The 13558-nt window shown below is 39.9% G+C and overlaps 1 protein-coding gene across 5 annotated transcripts in view; it reads left to right on the forward strand.

Annotated features, from left to right (window-relative positions):
- The window catches only part of LOC306899710 (transcription initiation factor TFIID subunit 4), a 61765-nt gene that overhangs the window by 7339 nt on the left and 40868 nt on the right, over positions 1-13558 (forward strand). For 3 of the 5 annotated variants that reach the window (XM_079466152.1, XM_079466153.1, XM_079466155.1), the window contains 9 exons: positions 127-270; positions 1095-1217; positions 1813-1902; positions 2339-2488; positions 3860-3935; positions 4778-4883; positions 7373-7542; positions 9310-9440; positions 10798-10926. In XM_079466152.1, coding sequence (XP_079322278.1) covers positions 127-270; positions 1095-1217; positions 1813-1902; positions 2339-2488; positions 3860-3935; positions 4778-4883; positions 7373-7542; positions 9310-9440; positions 10798-10926 — 1119 coding nt within the window. Of the gene's footprint in view, positions 1-126; positions 271-1094; positions 1218-1812; positions 1903-2338; positions 2489-3859; positions 3936-4777; positions 4884-7372; positions 7543-9309; positions 9441-10797; positions 10927-12373 lie in introns of all 5 variants that reach the window. The other 2 variants (XM_079466154.1, XM_079466156.1) reach the window with 1 other exon arrangement.

The following is a 13558-nucleotide window of genomic DNA, read 5'->3' on the forward strand; positions in this document are numbered from 1 at the left end:
TCTCTCTCTCGGGACACTTGATGTGACAGGGCTCGTTGCGGCCGACGCTCCTGTTCTCCGTGGCCTTGCTGGCAGGCAAATGTCAGCTCGTGTTTATCTCGGTGTCTGTGTTTCTTCCTCTTGCAGAAGACCCCCGTGGCAGCGGTCGTGGCAATGACAGCTCCCCAGCAGGTCCAGCCAGCCCTGGGCCCTCAGGGACCCCTCACTCAGATGCCACTGGCCCCTCAGAGCGCCGCCGCTCCGGCCCCCGGAGCCCCTGTTGTCTCCCAGGTCTGTGTGCCCTCACGTATTGAAGTCGGCACTTTCTTTCTTGTTATCTGTTCTCCTCTCAGCTCGAGTGACTGACGGTTCTTTCCCTCAAGCTCCGCTGGGCAATAACTTGCTTAAGCTCCTCCCCAAACCACACACACAGAAACACCAGGCTCACACATCTGGTCATACACGCCTAAACAAACACACAAATAAACATTCACACGCCACACACACGCTCAGACATCTGGACGCTGGACATCATCAGAGCTCACACGTGTTCCTTTTTCACACATCAATGATTGGATCATATTTTACTGCACTTAGTGAAACAAAATTACATTTAATAAAAAAGTTTAAATAATTTTGACATTATATTATTTTTTTGTAAAGGACTTTTTTCTCGCCTGTTAATAAAAAATCACCATTGACCATCAGAATTACGCAACTAAACCTCTTGATCATTTATAGCCGTCTGCATGAGAATATTCTAAATCATAATGAAAATACTATTGTCTCTTTCTCTTTTTTAATCATAACGTGAACATGTTTTACAAGATTCATCCATTCATGCAGAAACAGAAGAAGTGTATTATCAATATTTCAGCACATACGCAACATGACTTTTGATTGACACACTCACTAATCTCAAATGATTGACAGCTGTGTATCGTTTAAAGGGAATTTCAGTGATTGCATGAAATGACTTTATGTACCGTGAGTGCCAGTCGCTGAGTTTGAGTAAGAAGCGGATCGGCCGTCTGAATCCAGACCTGTGTGATGTGATGTGTCATTCAGATGTTATATGATTCAACACGTCACACGCCTCTCGTTTTCTTCTGCAGGAGATGCAAGAGAACGTGAAAAAATGCAAGAACTTCTTGGCGACGCTGATCAAACTGGCGTCCCATAATTCCCCGTCTCCTGAGACGTCCAAGAACGTGAAGGCGCTGGTGCAGGACCTGCTGGTATGTGAGAAGTCTTGAAGTGATGGATCTGTGATCGTAGGGTTTGAATCCCACATACTAAACAGAATTCATTTTAATACGAAGAAGAAACTTCGAAAAATATCATGCTGTGGCATTCAGTAAAGTGGCACATAAACACCATGGCAATTCCAAATCAGGTGCCGTGGTCATTCTACAGGACCTATCTTTCTAGTAAAAGTCCCATATAAAAGTTTTCAAGTCCAAAGCGCTTCAGTGTTTTTCATCATGTTTTTGTACAGTCAAAAAAAAAGTTTCATTTTACAATTCAAAAGTAAAATGATCACACGAAAACGTTTGTATTGCTAATTCTGCATTTCGATCTTGACTTTTATATTTCTTTAACTTTTTTGATATTATGCCTTATTTATGTCCTATTAATGTCATATCGAGAAGGACATTTCCGTGATTTGACCGACCGGATGTCATTCGTCGTGTTTGTTAGGGACATAGAATGTAAATCAAAATAATATATGATGCTCAGATTATATTGTTAATGACGTGCAAATTTAAATGTTCACATATCGTCTGGTCCTTCACCGTACATACTGTTATCCGTCTGAACATCTGATCTCAGGACGCAAAGATCGATCCCGAGGAGTTTACCAGTCGTCTGCAGTCTGAGCTGAAGTCGTCTCCGCAGCCTTACCTGGTCCCGTTCCTGAAGGTACATAGACACACACGTCTCCTGACAGGCCACGGGCACGTTCAGAAAGAATACACCTCACGTTCTGCAGGCTGGCACGCTAATGCAGTCGTGCTGTCATGTGAGGTTAACCGGCTTATGTCCAAATCCTCCAGAAATAGACATTGGCAGCCCGCGGTGACCTCGCTTGGCTCTGGGTTACCAGAGAGATGTCTTTCATTACTGAGACTGATGATCTTTGTCGGACTGTCCAGACTTGATGAGGAAAATAACAGTTTACATGTATCTATGAATAAAACCATTTGATATCATGTGATCACTTAGTCTTTCTGATTGTTAGGAATTAGTTTGAATCATCAAATCTATGAGGAATACGATGCCTTCTTATTAATCATTCTATTTGCAAAGTGGTTTATTTTATAACTTTGTTTGTGTGTTTATTTGTGTGTGTTTTTAGAAAAGTCTGCCCGCGCTACGTCTGTCTCTTCTGAACAGCCAGCACTCTCTGACACCGCCGATACAGCCGAATAAAACCGGCGTGTCTCCCGTCCAGACGGTCGTCAGCGTTCGGCCACAGCAACCCAACAGCACCGGTCTACTGTCACCAGTATGATCTCAATACATTACATCTACTGACTTTTTATTTTATTCACAAAGAAATTGATAAACATTTGGATAAATGACTGTTAGTTAAAGGTGTAAGTGTAAGTGGACTGAATATTGAAGAGTTTGTGTCTCTGAGATGTAATATACACACATTGTGTCCCGATGCAAAGAAAACAAGCCAGAGAAATCTGCAGGCGGTGTGAAAAGTGGTCTGGATGAATGTGATGGGCCTCGGGCAGCCCTGAGAGCCACAGGCGGACACAAGCGTCTCGATTAGTGTTTGCCTGTTTTCTGGCCTCTTTTGTCGCTTTCTTGTTTTCTTGTTTTCTTTCAATTGTGCTGATAAAAATTCAACCTGTTGGCTACTGTGTGCCACACTTATACATTCATCTCTATTAGAACACATGGTGAAATCATTTCAGATTCTTAAGAAGTTTACGCTTTAGATTACAGCCCGCGTAATTAAACACGATTTTATCAGTACATATCTGTAGGTAAAGGGGAACAATATGCAACGTTTGGGGAATAAAGAGGAAAGAGATTAGGATATATTTACAAGGGAATTGCATGCCATATAACCATCCACATCAAACCGCTCTTGAACATTATAGTCTCAAAAAATCAACATTTGACATATTTTACACCTATAAAACTCATCAAAATAACTCATCATAACTTAACATAATTAAATAAAACTATTTGTGATCATCAATACTAAAATCAAGTCAAATCTACAGTTAACAGACACTCTGTGTGCTTCATACGTGTAGTTTTGCTTGCGTAAAGTATAATAAACATGTTTAGTATAATAATAAAATAAGAACTCCGTACTTAAATAATATCCACAGTAGTTATTTATGGGTACATTGTGATTCCATTAAATGTAGTGAATGTCGACGCTTCATGATTGTTGTATAGCATACTGAAGGTCATACGCACCACGTTATATTCAAATAGTTCCCCAAACTTTGCATTTCATTCTCCTTTATTTACAGATGTGTACTGTAGATATTGCGGGCTGTAATCTAAAGCGGTGCAGAATATTTCAACATTCAACTAAATGGTTTGTGTTTATGTGGATAACACAGACATTTATTTAACAAATAACTGGAAAACATCTTCATGTGTTAAACAGTAAATATTCCTGCTGAAAAAGGGGAAGGGGATCTTTATATGTTATAAAACTTCACAGATTTGCTTTTGGATATTAATTTGGGGACATGACACTTGTCTTTAGTGTTTACTGAAATCAGACATCTTTATGTTGTCGGTGGCTTGATGTTTCTTGGTATTGAAGTCTTTTTACAGACACTTATCTACACGTTGAAAAATCAAAATAAAATGTGTTTTTGTGCTGTTTGTCTCTTTGTAGGGCATTAAGAGAGCAGCGGGTCCTGGGGCTCAGATACGAATGCCTGTGGTAGTCACGCATACGGTGCGAGCGACAGGTGAGACACCAGACGGATGATAACACCGTCAGTGCTGCTATATGTACCTGACGACAGAATTGTCCATTTTCATCCCAAAATATTGATTGTGCTGATCAAGCGCTTCAGGTTCAGGTGTGTGCATGTAGATCTGATGTCTTTCTGTTTTCTTGCCCAACACAGTTTATTGTCTGCTGTGTTTTAGCCTTTAAATTGGATTTTCAGGGGAAAGGTTTCTAAAAATACCGTCTGCTGTAGCCGTGGGCATGAAACATGCCTGTTAAAATCAGGTTCAAATCTACCCTGCCAGTCGTGTGCGTGTGTGTCTGTGGACACGCTTTGGAGTGTATAGGCGAAAGAGAAAGACAGAGAGAAAACATGGAGAAGGAGAGAGACGTATATATATAAAACACAGAAGCAGTAAAACCGACATCTTGCCCTGTTGTACCTTTGGGTAAATCTCACAACACCTGTCAAGAACATGCCCACATTTCTACTCCAAAATTAAATGCAAGAAATATGATAAAATATTGAGTTTGATTATTATTCAGAGCCGTGTCGTGTTATTTTACACATAAGGACATTTCCTCTTTCTTATTATGGTAATGCATCAAAAACTGTATCTACTGTAAAAACAGTTTTATAAGGATGAGGATAAAATAGATCACCATCACATATTGATAATAATGTCACATTACAAAATAAATAACAAAAAAAGACATATTGCCAGAAAAGGCAATTTCATTTTGTCCAATTCTTTTAATTTATTTCGGGGGAAAATGGGATTCATCCTCATCGGAGCCCCAGCAGTGATGGACGAAAGGCAAATCATATCATCATAATATTATTCTGTCTTTTCTCAGGGAAGCCATCAGCCATCCAAACAGGCAAAGGTCCAGCGGGCATCACCATCCAGCTCTCAGGAAACCAGAAGAACAAGCCGAATGACCCGGGGGGAGGCTCATTCAGGTACGAGGGTGTAATCTCCAGCGTCGACACACGGGGGCAGCGTCTCACCGGTCTCCTCCCCATGTCTGCGGGCCATTATCTCTCAGCGAGGGCCGACCGCTGGCTCTCATCTCATTACTGCCCGCATGTTTTCTTTTGTCTTCAAACTGTCACGTTTCCACGTTAGTCAGAATGAAGATGTGAATGATGCTGATGTGAAACAGCTCACGGGTTTACTGGCCGTTGTTTTTATTCCCTGTGGTTGTGGTGAATAATCATACTATCAAACGTCGTCTTCTAATGCTTTTTTAATCAGTGCGTGTTATTCCAATATTTAAATGACTAATCATTTCATTTGTACTAAATGCGCTATAAAGTGTTCGTCGCTTTTTGTCGTAGTAGGGCTGCACGATAATGACAAAAATCATAATTGTTGATTATTCACCTGGATATAGTAACTGCGATTATCACTGTCGAATAATCAATTTTACTTTGAAGATTTGAAAGGATTTATAACTTTCTGTGAGGAAGCTGCATGCCATATTCTTTCTGTATGCTAAACATCTAAAACTAATGAATACGATGTAAATAACAAACATTTATGGGAGCTGTCAATTAAAAATCCAAAAGGAATAGCTAAAGGACACGTCAAGGTTTTGTGCAGCCCTATGTCATAGAAGAAGAAGAAGTATTCCCTCTTTTGACCTTTTTATAGTCTGTAAAACCTTTCTTCACTTTGTGCAACAGAAAGATTCTGTGCATGTTAAAAGATCTGAAACTTTAGAGATGAGAGTTATTTTAATGGCATAGTTTTGCACTTCTGTTTAGTGCTGAGATGCACAAATCCAGATCCTCACACAGTTTTGCTTGATTCCTGGAAAAGCGAAAAATAAAGATTTAGTATTATATGTTTTTAGGCACAAATGACCGATCGTGATGATTAAAGGTCACATACTTGTGTGGCCGCCTATGAAGAGACCTATGGTCACTTTTAAGGTTCCTCCTAAAAACTTCAGTTCACTTTACAGAAAACATGATCTCGACGTCACCTTAGAAGGTGGTTGACTATGTAGACCGTATCAAGCAAGGCAGCTCAATAGGGTTTGTATGAGAGCTCATGTGTTTTGTGTGTCACAGGTCACAGAGTTCACCCCCCCAGCCGTTACCCGCAGGCGCTGATCGATAAACCAATAAATCTTTAGCCGCGCGGCTAATTAAACTGTCAGGTTTACTTGTTACTGACAACCTTCCACCCCGGGGGGGGGTTATGTGACCATGACCCACCCTAATCAAAGCACATCACCCATCAGATGAAACGCTTTAAGTGAAAGATCTCTTTTACTATTGTTACCACGGTAAAACTTCTCCGCTTATTTTACGCTTGGCTTTGATGTGGAGAGACGGGTTGTTGTTTTTCCAAGCAGTCTGATTGTGAAGGAAAGCTGATTGTCAAAGTTAAAAGGTGCAGATGCTTTTTCATCTCATGTGTTTGTTTGACGGAGAAGCGTGGCAGCGGTTAGGCTAACGTGTTCCGTACAGCTAATGTTCTTTGTCATCTCCCGCCACGGTGTCAGGACTCATCTCCACCCTGCCCGGCCTGCGAGAGGCATGCGGCCGCTGCGGCACTGGCGGGGGGGCGTGACGTGGCCGCACGCACACACGTGGGCACCGAGGGTGGCGCGCACACGGGCGTAAGGTGCCGGAGGGGTCAGTGTCAGAAAGGCAGGTAGCGACACGGACGTAAATGCGAGTGGAGATGGTGACCTTTGACCTTTGTGACCGCAGCCATGAAGTTTTCAGAGAAACCCTGCGCCGCTCCCCTGCTAATGTGGCGTAATTAGGACACTGTTACCATGGCGACTGAACGGAGAATAATGATTGGATGAAAATGCTGCCACTCGCACTGATGGGACGTCACGTCTAAAGAAAATCTGAAAATGAACAATCACTTTGTTGGCACACATAAACCCGAAATAAAGTGAAATCACACGCGAGAGCGATTTAATATCTCAATGATTTCTCCCGAACATCAGTGAGATTAAATGGAGAGCAAGTGGAAAATGTTTCTTAAGTCTCATCTGTGTCTCAGATATTCCTCCTGAGAAAAACGGTGTTGGGTGTAACTAGTTACTGTACAATTTTACTATTGCCGTTTCAGATCTATCCTTGAGTCACTTAACCAATCCAGGTTGATCTAGGAAATAGAAAGTAATAAGTCATTAAATACTTATTGAAGAAAGTAATCTGTATAGTAATCTAATTGAATATGTAATTAGTAACTACTAATCAATTACTTTCTCAGGGTAACTTGCTCAACATCGGTCACAAACGTGTCTGTCATGAGAGTTCAGAAGAGACGTCAAACTGAGCTCAGTTTTCTCTCGTCTGCAATCAAAAGTCAATATTACTCGATATGAACTCAAACATTTCTCATCACGTCCAGGTCTGTAATAAAATGTGTTTTAAGATGAAACTGATATGCGGTTGTGTTGTGATGTTTTGTGACGCAGGGATGATGATGATATCAATGATGTGGCGTCTATGGCTGGAGTCAACCTGAATGAAGAGAGCGCTCGTATTCTAGCCACAAACTCTGAGCTGGTGGGCACACAGATCCGCTCCTGTAAAGACGAGGCCTTCATGCCTACAGGTCTGTTACATCGGCGGATCCTGGAGACAGGTGCGCTATCACACCACCAAACACACCGATATTACCAACAGACCCTGATAGTGCGGACTTACCACATTTGGTTTGTTTCAATCTGAATTTGCTCTTTACCATATTTGTGCTCTTCTGTGTCTTGTGAATCAAAGCGTAAATAACAAATAACGTGGTTATAAAATATGGCGAAATAGTTCAGTCCGGTGTTGTTTGCATAAACAAACAAACCATATTGACAGAACGACGTTTTACAGGAACTTTTGGACATTTTGTGTCTGGTTTTTAGCTGATGAGCTTGGTTGTTTAAAGCATTAAAACTAACGTCTAACAAACTAGTTAAACTAGATGCAACGCTTCCGATCGGATGTAAGTGTATCAACAGTTGTCAGACACCACTGTGCGGTTGTTTGGATGTCGCCGGGAGCGGGTTAGAAACATGCAGATCTTCTCGAGGGCAGATGAGTGTGGGGGGGGTCAGAGCGCCCCCTGCTGGCCGGGACGAAGCGGCACTATTCATGATGGGCTACTGAAGAACTCTTAGGTGACAGAAAACCAAAGGAGGTATAAAAGCTGCCAGCTCGACTCAATGTGAGAGAATTACTAACACATACACACACAGATTTCACAGATATTATCACATGAAGTGTCCGGTTTTAAAACGCAGGTAACATCCACCATTTACATTATAATTCTCAGGAAAAGCAGCTTTATTTTCAAAGGATATTTATAACAAGGTTTGCAGTGTTTTTGAGAGCCGTGACCTATTAGAAACCAGGCTTTTTTCTCAAATCTTTACGACTGCATTTATTTTTCCTTTCTACTTCTGGTTAGAAGCCATTAAGGAAACTCTCAGCGCGTTTAGCTGCTGATTAAAATAATTGGTGTGATTTTCTTAAAATAACAGCAGAAAGAGAATTTATGTTAATAGGGAATTAAAGACGGGGATGTTATAGACACAAGCCTGCTGAAGGTCTGAATCTCCGGCACTAATTAAAGTGAAAGTTTTCACCCCTGTTACTCGTGTAAAAGAGACGTTTTAATTCCTTGTTTTTCCATTTCTTTCCTTCTTTCTCAAAGTAAATCCCTTAATATCTCTTCTTGACAGAAATACAATGATTCAAGGGTGAAGTTTGTTCGTCTTGGATGTTTCTCCTGAGATAAAGACCTCAGTAATCTCATCCGTGTCTCATCTAGAACTTCTGAAAACATCTCAACAATGTCTTAATCTGTTCTATATGATCAAAATGACCCTAAACATGTCTCCTGGCATTCTCTAAAGACCAGAAAATATGAGCTCTGCTATCTACATTACGTTTTAAAGCTTTAAGCTTGTTAGCTTTATTCTGTTTGTTTATTCTGACTATTCTGATTTTATATTTTGTCAACTTTATTACTCAGAATGTATTGACGTTACGTTACCTTTCTTCAATATTTAAAGAAACATGTTTGGAGATCATTAACTTGCGTCTCCTGAGCTTCAAAAAAGCAAATACTGTTTGCTGTCTTTCTCTCGACTCAGAAATGTTGGATTGGGCGGTTGACCCGAGGAGCTACGAAATATCCTCCCATCTCATTTGTGTTTTAAATTCAGGTCACGTCAGCTCATCAAAACGCATCTCTTTGATTTTCTCAACACATATTGTACCTTTTTGTCAAAGATTTATAAAATAGGACAGATTACAGTTGTTCTCGCTGAAGGTTCTTCCAAACATCTGCGCAGTGATGCGTTTTGTTTGATTATTGATCTTTTTTGTAACATCTGCGGTGACGTCATTCTTGTTTCAGCGAAGAGGTTTGGAGTGACAGAAGTGACGCTGGAGGCGGTGAACTTCATCTCTCACGCTACCCAGTCCAGATTACGAACGGTACTGGAGAAAGTTTCATCCATCGCCCAGCACAGAATGGACTCGTGTAAGGTACGAGAGACAGAAACGCCTTCATGTGTGTATGTGCATATGAATAAAAAAACTCGTGTAGGATTTTTCCTACAAACAATGTTAACATCGTCTGACAGCCACAAACACACATTGTTTCGTTCGTCTGCCGCCCCACAAACAAATCAAACAACATTACCATGAAAATCATTCATGAGCACATTCAATGCTTTTAAAGGATCAAAACATTCAATTTTAGGAGAATAACAAACATTTATGTAAAAACATTATACCGGTAACACTGAGTAACAGGGTGGTGACTTTATTAACCTCAGTTGTTTATTTGTTATTTAACAGATTTGATTTGTTTACATGTTTATCTTATATTGTGTACTCTTTATTATGTGAATGTTTGATTAAACTTAATTATTAAATTATGCTTTTTTTAAAGTTATAATGATATAAAGTATTTTCACACAATTAGCAATTAAGTGTTTGTTTTACTTTTTGTTTAATAATGATTTTAAATTGCATTATATATTTATAATATAAAATTTTCTTACGATCGAAAGTTTGGGTCTCAGACAATAAAACTCATATATTTACAAGGCATTGAAACATCATTTCAAGATTTAATATGGCCTTTCAACAAAACGAAAAAGTTTTGAAAAAGAAACCCAGTTCTAGTTTTATTCCAATATGTCCATATCTCTCTGAAAAAACACCCATTGACTTTGCCTTTAATAATGTGAACGTATACAAGCTTATTGTAGTGTAACCTTATACTGATGTCTAAGTGGAGTATAAAAACAAAGAGAATAAACAAACAGGTAAACAACTTAATATTCAAACCGACAGCCAAAGAGTCCGACTGACACGAGTCGAGCCCATCGCATTAAACACGTCTTCTTTCATATGAATGGAAACACAAAAGAGGAAAAGCAGGTGACGGAGCGCTTTCAGATCTGTTTATTTGTGTACAGGGCGAGTAGTTTAGCGGAGAGGAATATGCCAGCGCGGCCGCTCTGTTTAGTAAGTGTTGTGGCTTTTTGTTTTGTTGGTTTGTGTTTGGCTGCTTCCTAAATGAGGCGTACGAGATGTCTGCCGACATCAGCGAAAAAACAAGAGCGTCCTGAAAGACGCGCTGCCTTCATAGCCAACAAAGGGCAGAGAAGGATGAGAAGAACGATAACAGCGTCTGAAAATGAAAAGAGCCTCAGACAGCGGTGAGAGTGACAGGCGACGTAAATAAAACAAGGGTCGATTGTGAAGTAAACATGTTGTTTTGCCTTTGTCCTCACAAACTTCTGTCCCACCTGCCTCTGTAGAAAGTTTTCTGGTGAGTGACTCATAAATAAGTGAGATGTGTTTACGAGCATCCTGACCTCTATCTCTACAGGAGGATGAATGGTACATGGAACAGGCGTCTGATGTTCGAGCTCAGCTGAAGTTTTTCGAGCAGTTGGAGAGGATGGAGAAACAGAGGAAGGACGAGCGAGAGCGAGAGATTCTCCTCAGGGCAGCGAAGGTGAGATTGAGTCTCATCATCGTCTCACAGAGTCTCCAAGACAAAAACACTCGTTACTGACTATATATTCTAATTTAAATGAGTTTAATACTTTATTCATAGAAATAATGATTGATGGGTAATAGATTGATTCACTGGCAAATTGATTCTAATAGATTGATTCATTGACTCATTTATTTATACAATGAGTAATAAATGATGCATTGGTGATTAGACTGATTCATTTGCCAGTACACTTATTCATTAACTAATAGATTGATTCATTGCCTGGTTCATTGGCCAATAGATTCTAAAAGATTGAATCATGTGGGTAATGAATTGATTGGCAAATAGATACTAAAACTGTAGATTGGTTTTTTGGCCAATAGATTAGTTCATTGACCAATACAGTGATTCATTTGCTATAAGACAGATTCATTGACCAGTACGTTGATTCATTGACCAATTCAGTGATTCGGTGACTAATAGGCTGATTCATTGGGTAATAGATTGATTCATTGCAATCAATTCATTGACTCATTTATTTATACAATGAGTAATAGATGATGCATTGGTGATTAGACTGATTTATTTGCCAGTACACTGATTCATTAGATAATAGATTGATTCATTGGCAAAAACATTCATTTGTTGGCCAAAACACTGATTCATTGTAATAAATGTATTAATTGGCCAATAGATACTAATATTGTAGATAGATTTTTCTAGCCAATAGATTGATTTATTCAGTGATTCAGTGACTGATTTATTGGGTAAAAGATTGGGTCATTGGCCATACGATTCTTATAGATTGCTTCATTGGCTATAAACATTCATTGGCTGATAGATACTAATAATGTAGATAGATTTTTTGGCCAATAGATTGATTCTTTGACCAATACAGTGATTCATTTGCTATGAGGCAGATTAATTGACCAGTACATTGATTCTTTGACCAATTCAGTGATTCATTTACTAATAGACTGATTCATTGGGTAAAAGTTTGGGTCATTGGCCATTTCTTTTAAATTGATTTATTGACAAATACATTGATCGACTGGCTAATAGACCGATTCATTACTAGTACATTGATTCATTGGCTTATAGATTCATTTATTGACTAATAGAGTGATTTATTGGCTAATATATTTATTAATTGACCAATTCACTGATTCATTGGCTAATAGACTGATTCAGTGGGTAAAAGATTGATTCATTGACCAATATATTGTAAATGCCAAATGCATGAAATAATAATAGATTGATTAATTGTGATCAGTTCATTGAATAGTTTATTTGTCCAATGAATTAATTGACCAATACACCGTTTCCTTGACCAATACATTGATTCATGGACTAATAGACTTATTAGATTATTAACTAATAGATTTATTGGCAGATATTTAGCCATTTTGAGATCATAGGCTTGTGTCCTGATTTAAATAAGGGTTTCCTCTCCTCTTGACAGATCCAAAATCTACATGCAGGCATTCATTTCAATATTTCTTCATTCACAAAAGACAATCAGAATGAGTTTCTGAAGGCGTTCTTCCAGCGTGTCTCCTGTGAAATGAGCAGAAGTCCTGGATAACCCCAGACAACCTCCAGTTAAAGACACGATGGCGTCCTCTCGGCCCCGCGCCCGTCGCCCGCAGCGCATCTGTGAAATAGTTCGGCTCGTTTCCGTCATTAATTCATTTAGCTCAGAGATGATGGCCCACCGTAAAGACCCCCTCACTCGTCTCCCTTGGCTCTAATGGGGTTAGTATGCTTTAGCTCCAGCGATTATGTCTCCTCTAGCCGGACGAAACGACACAGTTTAGCTCATACCCAAAGTGTGAATGGCCACGCCGACCTCCATGACTTTGGGCTGCGGCGAGACGTTACGCAAGTTGAAGTATCGCAGTTGCGAGGGATTTTAACTCCACTGAAGCTTAAAATGCGATAAAGAAAACATTGAGTGCATGCTCATCTCAAGAAACGTGTTGTGTGCGGCGTTATAAACGCTTGCCAAAACAAAGCAACGGTGAATAAATGAAAACTGACGAACAGAACAAATGCTTTGGGTTGAGATCGTTTCGTGGGAGTGAACACAAACAACGAAGGAAAGAAAACGCAAAATAAGCCTCGAATCAGATGTGTGTGAGATTGATTTGTCCTTGCCGTTCTTTCTCTGCGTCTTTAAGCACAGCGTGACTTGACCCCTTCAACACCAAGCAACTAAAATAAATCTGATGGTTCATTTGAAATATGGAGTCTGGAGTCTTGGGGGACGCGGGCGAGGGCCAGGGGCCGAACGCATTACTCTCAGCACAGATACATGAACTGCCTGATATATTTAAAACCAATTAACAGAGAGGAAGAGCAGCCGATCTGCTGACAGTCGGAGGAGAACGGAAACAAACTCACCGGCCGATTAAAGAAAGACTGGAGACATAAACACACAAAACTCATTTCACAAGACTGTGATGAAGTGTTTATCCCTCTCTCACGCCACAACACACACTCACAATCTGAAACAAACACTACACAAACACTGCTAAAAAATGATAGAAAATCAAATGCGTACATGTCTGTACGACTGTCATTATGGCCTGTGATCAAGTGTGCGTGCGTGTTTAAAACTGTGTGTGTGTGTATCTGTGTGTGTTTT

The sequence above is a fragment of the Barbatula barbatula genome (assembly GCF_947034865.1).
Source record: "Barbatula barbatula genome assembly, chromosome: 10".
NCBI classification, from domain to species: Eukaryota; Metazoa; Chordata; class Actinopteri; order Cypriniformes; family Nemacheilidae; genus Barbatula; species Barbatula barbatula.